General features: G+C 46.3%; 1 protein-coding gene across 1 annotated transcript; it reads right to left on the reverse strand.

The window, feature by feature from the left end:
* Positions 1 to 1,093: 1,093 nt before the first annotated feature.
* LOC130137868 (uncharacterized) lies at positions 1,094 to 9,329 on the reverse strand. Its single transcript, XM_056310364.1, has 2 exons — positions 8,665 to 9,329; positions 1,094 to 1,109 (listed from the first exon to the last, which is right to left on the reverse strand). The coding sequence occupies exons 1-2, from the start codon at positions 9,327 to 9,329 to the stop codon at positions 1,094 to 1,096; spliced, it is 681 nt and encodes a 226-aa protein (XP_056166339.1).
* Positions 9,330 to 17,979: the final 8,650 nt, after the last annotated feature.

Consider the following 17,979-nt stretch of genomic DNA (forward strand, 5'->3'; position numbering starts at 1 on the left):
GTTTTCGTCAAGTATCAAATTCATAAGGCGAGCTAGATTGGGATGGCTCGGAGTAAGTTCAGGGGAGTAATTGAAAGTCGAAACTGATAATCTGGCAAAGTTGAGATGGTTCCTTGTTTTTAGCATTTGGTGCGTCAAATATTGGCAAGTACAAAAGTGATCTCAACATTGCATATTTGCCTGGTGACTAGTCCTGTTGCTGTCGCCAAAAAAAATGCCTATTGCTATTTTGCTCATTTTCATTTACATGTCTTCAACACTAGTTTGATGAAGCCACATGGAATTGGCATCTCATGAACCGAACATAAGGATGCGCCATGCGTATGATGAAGGGCACGACTATGTTGCATTTGACCAACTCGCGCTTGAGGATTAGCCTCTTCCGTTCCTTAAAAATGAGGGAGAGAGAGGAGAGCTGTGTATGGTTATGCAGAACAGACAGACATTAAAATAGGCTAGATCCACTGCAAGAGAGGGAGAGAGATGAACGTCAGTGTTTAAGCAGAATCTGGAAGCAAAGAAAATGAGGTCAATCTACTGTTCGTGCCCTGAAAACTCGTAACTCCTGCTTTCAACCGACCCTATTTGATTGAGGAAATTACATAACTGCTGATATCACCAAGATCGAATGACCAAGTTTGGATGGTGCGGTATCTTGAGATGTGATCATCAGCTTTCAACAAATTTCTATCATTTGAAAGCTCTCTTCAAATCATACCACTTATGTCGTCCAATCAAATTTCTAAACACGTTAGGTCTCAAGTCAATTTTGTTAAAGCCGTGAAAATATTAGGTGAAAAAAGTGAGAATCTACACGATCCTTGAACTATGCAATGATCCATACATGTTGGGTCTAATGATGCTTAATGTAGACAGCACCTCCAAGCCAACGAAAAATAACTAGGGTTTTGTGGAGCAGTACATCCAGGCTTTTCTTAGCCCAACCAAAACAAAAAAACAAATGTCAAGTTTTGTTAAAGTAAATTCTGTGAAAGAAAATAAGAAAATTAGTAATATTTGATAGAATGTGGTTTGCATCGAATGATGTCATTAGTTAATAAGTGATGGTCCGAGCATGCATATTCCAATCCATTCAAGTTTGCCTGACTCTGAAAAGAAAAAAGATCAATATATTCACAATGACTAACTAAAAATCAATATATTCTCTATTTTTTTCTCTAAAAACTACATAATGAAATTGTAGAAATTAATTTCACATGACAAAAGCATGACACTGATAACACACAGCACATGTGGAGAGTTATGTCATTTATAGCTAGATCGAACTTGCTGCTATAGTGAAATTGAAATCGAAAATATAATTTTTGTTAGGTCAATTAATGTGTACTTTTGATGCTATCACGTACGGTGAAAGACAAACAAACAAGGGAGTTGCATTATAACCGATAACACACAGCACATGTGGAGAGTAACTCTTCTTTCTTGTTTAGTTAATCACCCTATCTGTCACGCCCCACACTCCTCGGTGCGCCACATCCCTCGCAAAGGTCGATTCGTATGCGACGTCCCAGGACGCGTCGCCGACCCAACACCCAACACAGAGATTTAAAGCACATGCGGAAGTAATTAAAACCACCCGTACATTAAAATACACCTAACCAAGGATAGCCATACAACAACCAGCACGGATAAATATACACTTGTTTCGACATTGGGAAACATATACAATATTCATATACAGCCCACACTCAAAAATCAAAAGCGGGTACATGGCTCGGCGATCAAACACTACATCTAGCCGGGGCTCCTCCCAAAACGTTTCAATACGCCTGCCATCCTCAGGGCTGGGGGTCTGAAAAATTGGGTTTCAACAACAGTGAGAATAAATCTCAGCGAGTAATTCCCTAAACCTAAATTAGGCTAAAGTGCACCTCCTGACGAGTACTAAATCATCACCCCAAGCAAATCATAATTGACTTAGGCCCTCGGGCCCAAATCCAACACTCACCTTGCCCTGCAGGTTAGGCACTTACAATTCAAGCATAAAACATAGGACCCAGTCGCAGCACATGTACACATCATTTGGTCGCAACGCATGTCATGCTTATGCTCGTGCTCATACGCGTGCTCACGCCTCATCAATGCATTTTCGCACGCTTGCACTCTAGCATACTTGCCATTTATCAATTTCTCCTCCGACCCGCGTTAAACGCATCAGGTCCGACCCGCGTAAAACGCATCAGGTCTATCACTATCCAGCACTTCCTGGCCCGCGTAAACGCATCAGGCCCAGTGTCTCTAGCCCGCGTAAACGCATCAGGCGCAACACCGATCTCCATATACGGACCGAACCCGCGTAAACGCATCAGGTTGGCCGTCTTCCGGCAATCCGGGCATCGTCCCGCGTTAAACGCCTCAGGACGGGTTCACTACCCCGCGTAAAACGCATCAGGGTTTATTGTGATCACACATTCACAAGCACCAATTTTCATCTGAACCCCGCGTTAAACGCATCAGGGCATTTTAGGTGATCACAATGCACATGTCACTCGAGCACACTTGTAAATGCACATGCCGTGCCAATGCTCGTGATGCAAACTCATGGCTATAACGTTCACATATGGGCATTCACTTGCACCGCACCACTTACTCAAATCACGATGCAATCATGCGCATTTGCACCACGCATATTCAATTTCATAAATCAACATGCCCAATCAGACAATCAATTCAAATCAGCCATGGCATCAACTTGACACACAATCCATGCACAATCCACACAACCGGGATAACAAGAACCCTCGCATTCGAGGCCCGCCAAGCTATTCCATTCTTAGTCCCGCTAAACAAGCAACATGGCATCCTAAAATCAATCACAACAAGACTCATTTAGCTAGTCAATTGATCAATGCGATCATTCCCGGTAATCACACAATTAACCTCCAAATTGATCGCTCATAGACCAATTCAAACCCGGTATGGACAGCCACCAAACAGATCGTCCTAGGCCAACAAATGTCCTCAAAACACTCCATTTGACTCCCCAAAATATCACCCAAATCAGCCACCATGAGGACCAAATGAGGCGCGCACTATAATCCACATTTGAATCCGAAATCAACCCCAAACTCGGGCCGAATCATTCCAATACTTTCAGCCTTCATGCAGCACATTCCAAGTCAATACACCTCATTAAAATGATCCCGTTAGACCACCAAAACCGCCATGAAAACAGCCGCTATACGGTCTTCAATTTACACCCGCCAAATTCACAATTTCGCCCAATTTGAGGCACCTATGCACAACCACTTCACAGCACTATACGGGCCATTAAACCTCAACTAAATCATCGCACTAAGCCCGTAAAATAGCCACAAGATCAGTACGAAAACAGCCACCATTTAGCTCGCAAATTTCACTCGCCAAAATTACAATTTTTGTCCAAATCACAACTCTCATGATCAGCCACCACGCAGCACGTTATGGACCGCCAAACCTCAGTCAAATTATCAGTCTAGGTCACCAAATGCGCCACAAAACCAGCCCCTAACAGCCTCCACCGTTTAACCCCTAAATTAACCTAATTAACCCCTAAAACCCGTCTAGAAATGCAAATTGTCCTAATTAGGGCTTAGGGTCAAACTCACCGGATGTCCTAGGCTTCAAACCGAGCTGAACTCGTGGTAATGGCGGCTGGACAGCGGCGGTCCCTCGTCGGAACAGTAACGGCGGCGGCGGCTCCGGCGAACGGCGCGAGCGACGGCGACGGTCTAAGCTAATCCACGGCCTAGAGAGGGAGAGAGAGGGGCACGGTCAGAGATAGAGAGAGAAATGGAACGGCTGGACGGCCGGGCGAGGCGACGGATCCGCGCCGGAATAGTGACGGCGGCGACGGAGCTCCTCCGGCTCAAGGCCTCTCACGGCCAAACCGAGAGAGAGAGAGAGAAAGGGGAGGGAAGGGGGCTTGCCGGTTGATTGTGGTGGAACACGGCGGTGACTGGCAGCACCGGAGGCGGCGACGGCGACGCGGGGCCGGCCGGCGAGCCGGCGAACAGCGGCGGTCGGGTGCGAAAGGCAAGGCGGGCGAGCCTGCGGCTAGCGCGCGAGGGAGGAGAAGGCGACGGATCGGGCGGCGGCCGGCGGACGGCGCGGCGTGGCGGACGGCGCGGCGTTGCGGTCGAGCTGGCCGGCGACGGCGAGGCACGCGGCGGTCCGGCGAGCCCGGGCGGTCGGCGAGCCGGGCAAAGGTGAAGCGAGACCCGGTCGGCCGGGAGGAGGAGAGAGAGTGGGGGCTTCTATGGTGGCGGCGACAGTGGTGCCGGCAACGGTCGGGCGACGTGCGGTGGCGACGAGCGGACTGGCGACGAGCGGGACGGCGTCGGGCGGAGCGGAGTCCGGGACGCGACTCGTCGGGGAGGAAGAAGACCGAAGCGAGAAAATAAGAAAGGAAGAAGAAAGAGAAGAAGAAGAGAGAGAGGAGAGAGGGTGGGGGGAGGAGAATGGGCGTGAGTGGACTTCTGCAGGGGGTTTGCGTGCGGCAGAGAGGAGAGAAGAGAGAGAGAGAGAGAAAGAGTGAGAGGGAGAGAGAGAGAGAGGGGGAGAGAGAGAATAAAAGGAAATATTTGAACATTCAAATATTAATCGCGATCCAATGGCCCAAATTAAAAATCGAAAGTGGTCTACTGGTCCAAAATAAGCCTCGCACATAAAAAGGGACAAAGGCCAAATTAATTAGACCAAATCATAACGAGGGAGGTCTACTAGTCCAAATTCGCACGTGGTCAAAAACTCCCATTTTTCCATCATTCCTGACAATCTCAACGTTGGCTACCATAATATTGACACCGTCCAATTTATTTTGTCCCGAAACTCCCGGAAATCGACTGCCAAGTTCGGGATCCAAATAACGGCCAAATTTGGTCGAGTGCGATTCTAGCGAAATCTCTAATTTAAAATGATAACCGGGAGTGATCAGTTCCCGGGCGAGATTTTACTATAAGCACACTGACAAATTACGCGTTTTATAAATCCCAAAAATAGGCCGAAATTCGGGATGTCACAACTCTTCCCCCCTTATAAAAATTTCGTCCTCGAAATTTACAATCCAAACCCGACTACTCGAACAAATGGGGGTATTGGTGTCGCATCACTTCCTCACTTTCCCATGTGGCGCCTTCCGTCCCGTGATGTTCCCAGACAACTTTGACTAACGAGATCGTCTTGTTTCTCAAAACTTGCTCCTTTCTGTCCTCGATTCGCAATGGCTTTTCCACGTACGACACCCTGTCGTCCACGTCTACCACCTCATGATTTAGCACGTGGGTCGGGTCCGGTTCGTATTTCCTCAACATCGACACGTGGAAGACGTTATGAACCTGCGACAAATTCGGCGGCAAGGCGAGACGATAGGCCAACGTCCCAATCCTTTCCAAAATCTCGAACGGGCCTATATACCTTGGACTTAGTTTCCCTTTCTTGCCAAACCTAGATAGTCCTCTCATCGGCGAGACCTTAAGAAATACATGGTCGCCAACTTGAAACTCCAATGGTCTACGCCTTCGATCCGCGTAACTTTTCTGACGGCTCTGAGCTGTTCTCAACCTTTCCCGGATAGTCTTTACTGTTTCCACTGACTGCTGAACCAACTCTGGACCCGTTATACTTCTTTCTCCTACCTCATCCCAACACAACGGTGTTCTGCAAGCCCTGCCATATAGTGCTTCGAATGGTGCCATTCTAATACTCTGCTGGTAGCTATTGTTGTAGGCGAATTCGACCAAATGCAACTGTTCCTCCCAACCGCCCTTAAAATCCAAAACACATGCTCGCAGACATGTCTTCCAATGTCTCGAATCGTCCTTTCGGACGGCCGTCCCGTCGGCCGTCCGTCCGAGGATGATAGGCCGTACTGAATTGCAACTTAGTCCCCATGGCCACTTGCAGACTTTTCCAAAAATTCGCAGTAAACCGGGGATCACGGTCCGATGTGATTGATACCGGTACTCCATGAAGGCGAACTATCTGACGCACATATAATTCTGCCAACCTTTCTAGCTCGAAGTCTTTTCGCACCGCCAGGAAATGCGCCGACTTGGTCAATCTGCCCACTATCACCCAAATAGAGTCGTGTCCCCTCGGCTTCTTGGATCCTGTTACAAAATCCATTGTAATGTGCTCCCATTTCCATTCTGGGATTTCCAACGGCTGCAACATCCCACCAGGCTTACAATGCTGTGCCTTCACTTGTTGGCACGTCAAGCACTTAGCCACATGCCTGGCCACATCCGCTTTCATTCCGTTCCACCAATAGTGTTGTCGGAGATTCTGTACATTTTTGTGCCGGTGAATACTATAATCGCTCCTATGAGCTTCCGATAGAATCTCTTCCTTAAGTCCCAAATCATCGGGCACGCATAACCGTCCTCGAAACTTAAGAATTCCGTCTTCGGACACTTGGAAGTCCGGTTTCCTCTTAGTGCCATCCATCTCTAGGATCTTCGAATCTCGTGGTCCGTAGATCGCAACGCCTTAATCTTGGCTTGCACTTCCCGGTTCAATCCGTAACGTCGCCATCGACCGGAGAGGTGTCCTACCTCGAATTTAAATTCTGAGTCTCGCGCTCCTTCCAATAAAATCCACTCTTTGACCAGCAAATGCGCGATGCTCGATTTCCTGCTCAAGGCATCCGCTACCCGGTTGGCCTTCCCGGGATGATACAATATGTCACAGTCATAGTCCTTCAATAATTCCATCCAATGTCTCTATCTCATGTTCAATTCTTTCTGCGAAAACAAATACTTGAGGCTCTGATGGTCCGTGTAGATCTGAAACCTTTCTCCACATAAGTAGTGCCTCCAGATCTTGAGTGCGAAAATAATTGCTGCCAGTTCCAAGTCGTGGGTCGGGTAGTTCATCTCATGAGGCCTTAACTGTCTCGATGCATAAGCAACCACCCTTCCATTTTGTATTAGCACACATCCCAATCCTTTGAGCGAAGCATCGCTATAGATCTCATACCCGCTCGATCCTGAAGGAATCGTCAACACTGGCGCCGTCGTCAATCTCTGCTTCAGTTCCTGAAAACTCTCTTCGCACTTTTCCGTCCATTCAAACCTCGTTTCCTTCTTAAGCAGCTTCGTCAGCGGAGTGGCTATCGCTGAGAATCCTTCCACAAATCGCCGATAATATCCCGCCAGTCCTAAGAAACTCCGAACCTCAGTAACTGTCGTCGGTCTCGGCCAATCCATTACTGCTTCAATCTTTGCCGGATCCACGGAGATTCCTTCTCCGGAAATTATATGCCCAAGAAATGCAACTCGATTCAGCCAAAATTCGCACTTGCTAAACTTACCATACAATGCGTGCTCTCTTAGCGTCCGTAAAACTCTTTCCAGATGTACCTCATGTTCCTCGGAGCTCTTTGAATACACTAGAATATCATCGATGAAGACAATGACGAACTGGTCCAAGAACTCTTTGAATACCCGGTTCATTAAGTCCATGAATGCAGCAGGGGCATTCGTCAGTCCAAACGGCATCACCGTGAATTCATAGTGTCCGTACCTCGTCCTGAATGCCGTCTTTGGGATATCCTCCTTTTGGATCCTTAACTGATGATACCCTGTCCTTAGGTCGATCTTAGAAAATACCGAGGCTCCCTGCAACTGGTCGAACAGGTCGTCTATCCTTGGGAGGGGATACTTATTCTTAATCGTCACTTGATTCAGCTGACGGTAGTCGATACATAGCCTCAACGACCCATCCTTCTTCCTGACGAATAGGACTGGCGCTCCCCATGGAGACGCACTTGGTCGGATAAAACCTTTGTCTAGCAATTCTTGCATCTGAACCTTAAGTTCTTTCAATTCCGACAACGACATCCTATACGGCGGCTTCGAGATTGGCTCAGTCCCGGATGCCAACTCGATAACGAATTCCACTTCTCTTTCTGGTGGCAATCCCGGCAATTCCTGAGGAAAGACATCGGGAAAGTTGCACACCACTGCTATATCCTCTAGCTGCACTTCTCCTGCCGTAGAATCAACTACGCTTGCTAAATAACCTTGGCAGCCCTCATCCAACAATTTAGTTGCCTCAACCGAAGAAACCCAAGGGATCGAGGTTCCTCCTCGACTCCCTACGAACTCGAATCTAGGGTGTCCAGCCGGGCTAAACCGAATCACCTTACTACTGCAGTCCATTACGGCATTCTGCTTAACTAACCAGTCCATGCCCACAATTAAATCAAAATCATACATTGGCAAAACCGCTAGGTCTATCCTGCTTTCTACGCCACCAATCACTATCTCACAATCCGGACATCCTAACGATATGCATATCTTATCCATTAACGGCGTAGTCACACACAACTGTACTTCTAGCAAAACAGGGTTTAATCCAGCCAACTCAACAAACTGAGCAGATATAAACGAATGCGATGCTCCCGGATCAAATAATGCATACGCGACATGACCGCAAAGAGAAATCGTACCTGTGACCACGCCCGGCGCATTCTCAACTTCTCTTCGCGCCATGGCGTACACCCGTCCTTGTGCCGGCGGCCTGTTCACATTAGCCGGCGGTGGATTCCCAGCATGATTCCCAATTCGGGGTTGATGTTGCATCAGGGGTCCTGCGGGGCGCTGCTGGGGACAACTCCTGATTTGATGGTTCATACTCCCGCATTTGAAGCAAGCCCCAAACCTGTTCTGCTGGGGATTCGGCTTTCCAATGTTCTTCCTGATTGGTGGGACGAACCTCCTGTTTCCCGCCATTGGTTTCTTCCCAAAACGGCGGTTGTCCTTAGTCGGGGCGAACCGCGATCCAGATGCGGCCGCTCTATCTACTTGCTCTCGCTCAATAGCCTGAGCTCTCTCATATAAGTCCTCATAAGTCTTTAAATTCACAGGTATCAGCTGGCCGCGAATGTCGGCTTTCAGCCCATCTCGAAACCTTCGCGCCTTATCCTCAGGGTGTTCCACCATCCTTGGCGCGAACCTCGACAGTCTCGCAAATTCTGCCTCATACTGATCTACGGTCATCAATCCCTGGCGGAGCCTCATGAATTCTGCCAATTTCCTTTCCCTGGCGCTCTCAGAAAAGAATTTTCCCAGGAAAGTCTCAGAAAATACGGTCCAAGTCGGGGCGGTCCCTTCGGGAAATACCCTTCCTTTGGTGGCCTTCCACCAGTCATCGGCGTTATCTTGCAGTTGATATATCGCCAATGTCACCTTTTCGGCCTCGGTACACCCTAGCACTTCGAAAGCCTTCTCCAACCCCTCAACCCAACGGGGTGCGGCCTCAGGGTCACCTTTCCCATTGAACTTCGGCGGCTTTAATTTCAGGAACTGCTCTACTAACTTGGACATCGGCCTGCCCACATTCACTGGTGCTGGAATTGGATCCTCCCGATTCCCCCGATTCCCATCATCACCATCGTTTCCATCATTCCCATTGGCCCCATTGGCCCCATTGGCGGCCAGCAGCCATGGCGGCCTCAACAGCCGGCAGCCTATAGTGGCATCTCTCTCTTGGGCTAGTCTACCTCCCGAATTCCGGCTTCCTCGAGAGCTCTTAAAATTCCATCTACCCTCGGATCCTCGGCAGCCCTTACTTGCGGTTCTACAGGGTCCTGCTCACGACCTCGGCCTCTGCCTCTACCACGGCCTCGGCCTCTACCACGGCCTCTTCCTTGGCTACTCATCTTTCCAACTCGCACGCTCACCTTCCTGCTATAATTCCATTCAGGAATTAGAGACCTAAACCAAGCTAAACCGGTCTAAGGTCCTAGGCAGGTATATACAGCAGCAATCAAGCAACCAGCATGCGGTCTTACACAAACAGCACAACATCTCAACCAAGGAGATTCGCGTACTTACCTCGGGTCCTGCCGCACCTGCACTTTACGGTCAACTAAAACAAGCACTCAATCAAACACAAGCAGTCAGGAGGTACACATAGCACATGAGGTCACCCTACTGGCTACCCAAGGTCACCGCTCCTTATCACTCCAGGCTTCGACCTAATTGGATCGAGCTGACCTTGCTTTGATACCAAATCAAACGGGGATGTCACGCCCCGCACTCCTCGGTGCGCCACATCCCTCGCAAAGGTCGATTCGTACGCGACGTCCCAGGACGCGTCGCCGACCCAACACCCAACGCAGAAATTTAAAGCACATGCGGAAGTAATTAAAACCACCCGTACATTAAAATACACCTAACCAAGGATAGCCATACAACAACCAGCACGGATAAATATACACTTGTTTCGACATTGGGAAACATATACAATATTCATATACAGCCCACACTCAAAAATCAAAAGCGGGTACATGGCTCGGCGATCAAACACTACATCTAGCCGGGGCTCCTCCCAAAACGTTTCAATACGCCTGCCATCCTCAGGGCTGGGGGTCTGAAAAATTGGGTTTCAACAACAGTGAGAATAAATCTCAGCGAGTAATTCCCTAAACCTAAATTAGGCTAAAGTGCACCTCCTGACGAGTACTAAATCATCACCCCAAGCAAATCATAATTGACTTAGGCCCTCGGGCCCAAATCCAACACTCACCTTGCCCTGTAGGTTAGGCACTTACAATTCAAGCATAAAACATAGGACCAGTCGCAGCACATGTACACATCATTTGGTCGCAACGCATGTCATGCTTATGCTCGTGCTCATACGCGTGCTCACGCCTCATCAATGCATTTTCGCACGCTTGCACTCTAGCATACTTGCCATTTATCAATTTCTCCTCCGACCCGCGTTAAACGCATCGAGTCCGACCCGCGTAAAACGCATCGGGTCTATCACTATCCAAGACTTCCGGCCCGCGTAAACGCATCAGGCCCAGTGTCTCTAGCCCGCGTAAACGCATCAGGCGCAATACCGATCTCCATATACGGACCGAACCCGCGTAAACGCATCAGGTTGGCCGTCTTCCGGCAATCCGGGCATCGTCCCGCGTTAAACGCCTCAGGACGGGTTCACTACCCCGCGTAAAACGCATCAGGGTTTATTGTGATCACACATTCACAAGCACCAATTTTCATCGAACCCGCGTTAAACGCATCAGGGCATTTTAGGTGATCACAATGCACATGTCACTCGAGCACACTTGTAAATGCACATGCCGTGCCAATGCTCGTGATGCAAACTCATGGCTATAACGTTCACATATGGGCATTCACTTGCACCGCACCACTTACTCAAATCACGATGCAATCATGCGCATTTGCACCACGCATATTCAATTTCATAAATCAACATGCCCAATCAGACAATCAATTCAAATCAGCCATGGCATCAACTTGACACACAATCCATGCACAATCCACACAACCGGGATAACAAGAACCCTCGCATTCGAGGCCCGCCAAGCTATTCCATTCTTAGTCCCGCTAAACAAGCAACATGGCATCCTAAAATCAATCACAACAAGACTCATTTAGCTAGTCAATTGATCAATGCGATCATTCCCGGTAATCACACAATTAACCTCCAAATTGATCGCTCATAGACCAATTCAAACCCGGTATGGACAGCCACCAAACAGATCGTCCTAGGCCAACAAATGTCCTCAAAACACTCCATTTGACTCCCCAAAATATCACCCAAATCAGCCACCATGAGGACCAAATGAGGCGCGCACTATAATCCACATTTGAATCCGAAATCAACCCCAAACTCGGGCCGAATCATTCCAATACTTTCAGCCTTCATGCAGCACATTCCAAGTCAATACACCTCATTAAAATGATCCCGTTAGACCACCAAAACCGCCATGAAAACAGCCGCTATACGGTCTTCAATTTACACCCACCAAATTCACAATTTCGCCCAATTTGAGGCACCTATGCACAGCCACTTCACAGCACTATACGGGCCATTAAACCTCAACTAAATCATCGCACTAAGCCCGTAAAATAGCCACAAGATCAGTACGAAAACAGCCACCATTTAGCTCGCAAATTTCACTCGCCAAAATTACAATTTTTGTCCAAATCACAACTCTCATGATCAGCCACCACGCAGCACGTTATGGACCGCCAAACCTCAGTCAAATTATCAGTCTAGGTCACCAAATGCGCCACAAAACCAGCCCCTAACAGCCTCCACCGTTTAACCCCTAAATTAACCTAATTAACCCCTAAAACCCGTCTAGAAATGCAAATTGTCCTAATTAGGGCTTAGGGTCAAACTCACCGGATGTCCTAAGCTTCAAACCGAGCTGAACTCGTGGTAATGGCGGCTGGACAGCGGCGGTCCCTCGCCGGAACAGTAACGGCGGCGGCGGCTCCGGGCGAACGGCGCGAGCGACGGCGACGGTCTAAGCTAATCCACGGCCTAGAGAGGGAGAGAGAGGGGCACGGTCAGAGATAGAGAGAGAAATGGAACGGCTGGATGGCCGGGCGAGGCGACGGATCCGCGCCGGAACAGTGACGGCGGCGGCGGAGCTCCTCCGGCTCAAGGCCTCTCACGGCCAAACCGAGAGAGAGAGAGAGAGAAAGGGGAGGGAAGGGGGCTTGCCGGTTGATTGTGGTGGAACACGGCGGTGGACCGGGCAAAGACGGAGGAGGCGACGGCGACGGGGGCCGGCGGCGAGCCGGCGAACACGGCGGTCGGGTGCGAAAGGCAAGCGGGCGAGCCTGCCGCTAGCGCGCGCGAGGAGGAGAAGGCGACGATCGGGGTGGCGGCCGACGGACGGCGCGGCGTGGCGGTCGAGCGGCCGCGACGGCGAGGCACGCGGCGGTCCCGGCGAGCCCAGGGCGGTCGGCGAGCCGGGCAAAGGTGAAGCGAGACCCGGTCGGCCGGGAGGAGGAGAGAGAGTGGGGGCTTCTATGGTGGCGGCGACAGTGAGTGCCGGCAACGGTCGGGCGACGTGCGGTGGCGACGAGCGGCGGCTGCCGACGAGCGGGGGCGGCGTCGGGCGGAGCGGAGTCCGAGGCGCGACTCGTCGGGGAGGAAGAAGACCGAAGGAGAAAATAAGAAAGGAAGAAGAAAGAGAAGAAGAAGGAAGAAGAAGAGAGAGAGGAGAGAGGGTGTCAGAGGAGGGGGGGGAGGAGAATGGGCGTGAGTGGACTTCTGCAGGGGGTTTGCGTGTGGCAGAGAGGAGAGAAGAGAGAGAGAGAGAGAAAGAGTGAGAGGGAACGTGCGCGGAGGAGAGAGAGAGGGAGAGAGAGAGAGAGAGGGGGAGAGAGAGAATAAAAGGAAATATTTGAACATTCAAATATTAATCGCGATCCGATGGCCCAAATTAAAAACCGAAAGTGGTCTACTGGTCCAAAATAAGCCTCGCACATAAAAAGGGACAAAAGCCAAATTAATTAGACCAAATCATAACGAGGGAGGTCTACTAGTCCAAATTCGCACGTGGTCAAAAACTCCCATTTTTCCATCATTCCTGACAATCTCAACGTTGGCTACCATAATATTGACACCGTCCAATTTATTTTGTCCCGAAACTCCCGGAAATCGACTGCCAAGTTCGGGATCCAAATAACGGCCAAATTTGGTCGAGTGCGATTCTAGCGAAATCTCTAATTTAAAATGATAACCGAGAGTGATCAGTTCCCGGGCGAGATTTTACTATAAGCACACTGACAAATTACGCGTTTTATAAATCCCAAAAATAGGCCGAAATTCGGGATGTCACACTATCTGTGTGAGAAAAACTGTAATTAAAGTCCTAATATTTTGACCGTTGATTAATTAAGTCCTGAACATATTATATTTAGTCAATTGGATCCTAAATATTTTGACAAGGATGCAATCAAGTACTAATATCATTCCCACTATCTGGATAGTCATACTCTATGAGATTATTATGAAATGAAGCATCATTTTAACCGCAATTCGAAATAAAACATAAATCTTATCGATCATTGGATAGAGAACTTGATTTTGGAAACTAATTAAGAAATAAAGCCTAAATTTTACCTATACAGATAGGAAAAATCCAAAGTGTGAGATTTTTATTTTTTCTTGAGTCACATAGCTATGCAATAATTTTAATTCTATTTTTCAATAGAATCTCATGATCAAGTTTCTCACTCAATTTTAAATGATTTATTCCTTGACTATTGTCAAATTAATTTTTAAGTTTGTAAAAAAAACTAAAAGGACATGATATTTACGATGAATTAATGTCACTAGCGGGGAGGTTAGGTGACTTACATATTTTTCAAAGAGGCTTAGGAGTTAATTGAGTGAATAGAATGTTTAAGACTCAATCAACAAACAACCAATACCTTGGAGCTCTAATTGCTCGTAGATAGTATTTGGAGAACCTATATTATTTAGTTGACACTTTAGAATAAAAAATCCATTACATAATAGATTACCATGATATTCAATTAGGGAATATATGTGGATAATTTAGCAAATGATCTTTGCAAGTTAATAGCGCGTAATTTTTAGTTAGAGGGAAATGGATTGTCATCGGCGAGGAAGATATTACTTTGAAAAGAGGGGAAAAATAGAATTTTCTAAGCCACCCCTCCGGATCTTGCTATAGAAATCTCACATCCATTATGGAGTGTTCGAGTCGCACTTTTTGTCCAACAAGAAGATCTTATCTTAGAAAGTAATATCTTGAAATAGAGATATGTGGTATTTTTTCCTTTAAAATCTTATTTGAAATGTAACCTATATATAACAAATTTTACTAAATTAAGTTTAGATGAATAAAATGCTTTCTTCATCTAAATTATGAAAAGATCAATTTAACGCATTGGACCTTCGTGGAATCATGCATTCACGTACACCACGATAACTTTTTTATGGACAGATGGAGTCCTCACTCATTGAATTGAACAACATGTGAATGGAAGTGCCATCCATTAATTCAAGAAAAGAACACCATCATCTGTTTATAATAGGGATATAAACAAGTTTTGTCGTTACATCACTCCTTTTTCTCGATTGATTCAAGACTGTCCCTTCCCACCACAAGTATGTAATATATATATTCACCGATGCCAAATTTGTCCCGAGCGTCTATTTGTTTGCTTTCGAAGTTTGAAAGCAGGATAGGGGTTCATGCATCAGGTGCGGGGTAGTTGAGCATCGGTGTATTCTTGGCTGTAAGAATCAAATAGCCTTTGTCCTGTTGTGCCTTGGGGGATCATATGTAGGACACTGACAAAATTACAAGCGCTTATGAATTTATTCTAAGACGATAGTTTAATGAAACAGGGACAAAGAGGACAAAGCATGCATGTGACTTTACTTTCAGCGCTTGAATATTTCAGATTCCTCCGATACTTGCTAATATATACTTTTGTTTGACGAACCCACTCGAATGCCAGTCTTGCTATACCCGATCAAATGCGTCGGCTTGGATTTATCTGGTGCATGGAAAAGCTTTTAGTTTAATAAATTAGCACGCAAAGTGGAATCAATTGAAATGACTCACTTTCCACTTTGAAGGGTAATCAAACTCATATTATTAAGCTCAGAAGCCACCAAATTATTTAAAGTTAATTGAGTCCTAAATAATTTGATAAAGATGAAATCAAGTAGTATTATCATTGCCGGTGAACCTTAGTAACTATAAGTTATATCCTTTAAAATTATTATGAAATGAAGCATCATTTGAACCACCATCAGAATAAAACATATGAATCTATTGATCATTGAGTAGAGAACTTGATTATGGAAACCAAGAGATATAAAGCCGACATTCTACCTAAACAGATAGGAAAAATCCAAACTACATAACTTTGATTTTTTCTTGAGTCACATAATGTTATGGAACAAATTTTAGTTCTATTTTTCATTAAAATAATTTCATAATCGAGTTTCCAACTCAGTTTTTAATGAAACATTTTTGTCAAGATAGGGTGCAATTTTGTGAAAAACTAAAAGGACATGAGTAAAACGCACCAGCAGGGAGATTAGGACTTGATTGCGTATTTTCCGAAAAGGCTTAGAGTCAATTGACTGAATAGAACATTTAAGACTCAGTCAACAAACAACCAAAATGCTTACGACTTCTATAATAGATATATTATATTTTAAGAACCTTTATTATTTAGTTGACACTTTACAATAAAGAAATACAGTTATCAATTACATAACAGATTAACATATCATTCAATTAGGGTATATTTGAATAATTTAGCACATGATCTTATGCAAGTTAAGAGCGTGTAATTTTTATTTAGAGGGAATTGAATTGCAACCGGCAAGAAAGATAATACTTTAAAAAGAGAGGAAAAAAACTGTTGTAGCTATCTTTCCGAGCGTCACCCATGAGAGTCTCACATCCATTACGAAATGTTCAGTTTGAACTCTTTGTCCAACGAGCAATTTTTATCTTAGAAAGCTTTGTCTTGAAAAAAAAAAATAGTATTTGATGGTTTTTCTTTGAATTTTTATTCGAAATCTAACCTATACGTAACATACTTTACTGAATAAAATCGAAAATAATACGTGAATGAAATACTTTCTTTATTTTAAATTTGAAAAGATCATTACATGCATAGGACTTCGTGGAATCATACATTCATGCACACCACGGGCGATTGTACCTGGACAAACGGAATTTTCGCTAATTGAATAGAACAAAATGTGAATATATGTGCCGTCCCTTGAACTTAATTGGTTACTCATGTTTGATTTCTTTTATCCGTAGATTGATAATTTTTTATCCTGACATGATTGTGGGTGCTTGTTGTAAGTTATCTTCAAGGAACCCACATTACATGTCTATGCTTACGATGACGTTCCCACCATTACTGTAATTCTCTCTTAAAAAAAGAACGAATCTTGTCATGCCCCGAACCACAACGGACTCGCGACACCTCACAAAGGTCGTATTGAACGCGACGTCCCAAGACGCGTCGCCGACCCAAACGAAACACGTGAAGACAAACGCAAGCGGAAGCGGAAGCGGAAATCAAACAACCCAGATAATAAACAATGACGAAAGGGGGGTAGTACTTGCACAATTCAATAAATGCATTACCATTGCATGGCATAACTTACAGCATTCATAAATACACAACATCAACCCAGGCCACTCACTTCAAATCACATTCATCAAAAGGGGACGGTGGTTGGTGAGCTTAACTCCTCCACAAAAGGGGCACTCAAAAGACAGGGTAACTTGACCCCTCCTCGATCCTCGAGGTACTCTGGCGGCGTCTTCAGATCAATCGCGGTTGCGGATCTGAAATTGTTTGCACTACAGCAATTAGAATAAATCTCAATAAGCAGACAACCTAAACCCTACCTAGGCCGATGCGTAGCCAGACAAGTCTCAACATGCAATCTAACAAGTGACATACTAGAATTCACATAAACATACTTACCTCGCTTTAGAAAACACGCCAACTCTGCATATTAGTCCAATCACTATAAGCAATAATATTCCAAGAACACATCACAATCACTCGAGCACCATACACACGTACGTTCACTCAATTCAATCAAGTACATTACATGTGCGCATTCATCTAACTTTCTCACGACCCGAGTCAACACCCTACAAGTCCTTTCTCGCCACTCGCGTCAACACGCTTCAGACTGGCAGCCCTCCGATCAATCCGGGCTTTGTCTCGCGTCAACACGCTCTAGGACCTTTCTCATGACCCGGGTCAAAACCCCACAGGTCCTTTCTCACTTTCTCACGACTTGCGTAAACACGCCTCAGGTCAGCCCTCCGATCAATCCGGGCTTTGTCCCGCGTCAACACATCTCAGGACCCTTCTCACGACCCAGGTCAACACCCCACAGGTCTTTTCTCACAACCCGGGTCAACACCCCATAGGTTGGCAGCCCTCCGATCGATCCGGACTTGGTCAAGCAAACACACATGCCATTTAATTCAATCAATTTCACGTCAATCACATAGTAAAATAACTCCATACTATGCTCAATCGCCACTCGTTCCAATCAATCCATGCAAGTATCAAATTCATTCCTCAAAGTATTACAAGTTAGCCACATTGCACAACCATCATTCTAACACATTTCAAGTGCCCAATTCCAAGTCATGAACTCACTACCATA

Source organism: Syzygium oleosum, unplaced genomic scaffold, assembly GCF_021117445.2.
Source record: "Syzygium oleosum isolate NSW1041296 unplaced genomic scaffold, Sole_v2.1 Sole_v2.04, whole genome shotgun sequence".
NCBI classification, from domain to species: domain Eukaryota; kingdom Viridiplantae; phylum Streptophyta; class Magnoliopsida; order Myrtales; family Myrtaceae; genus Syzygium; species Syzygium oleosum.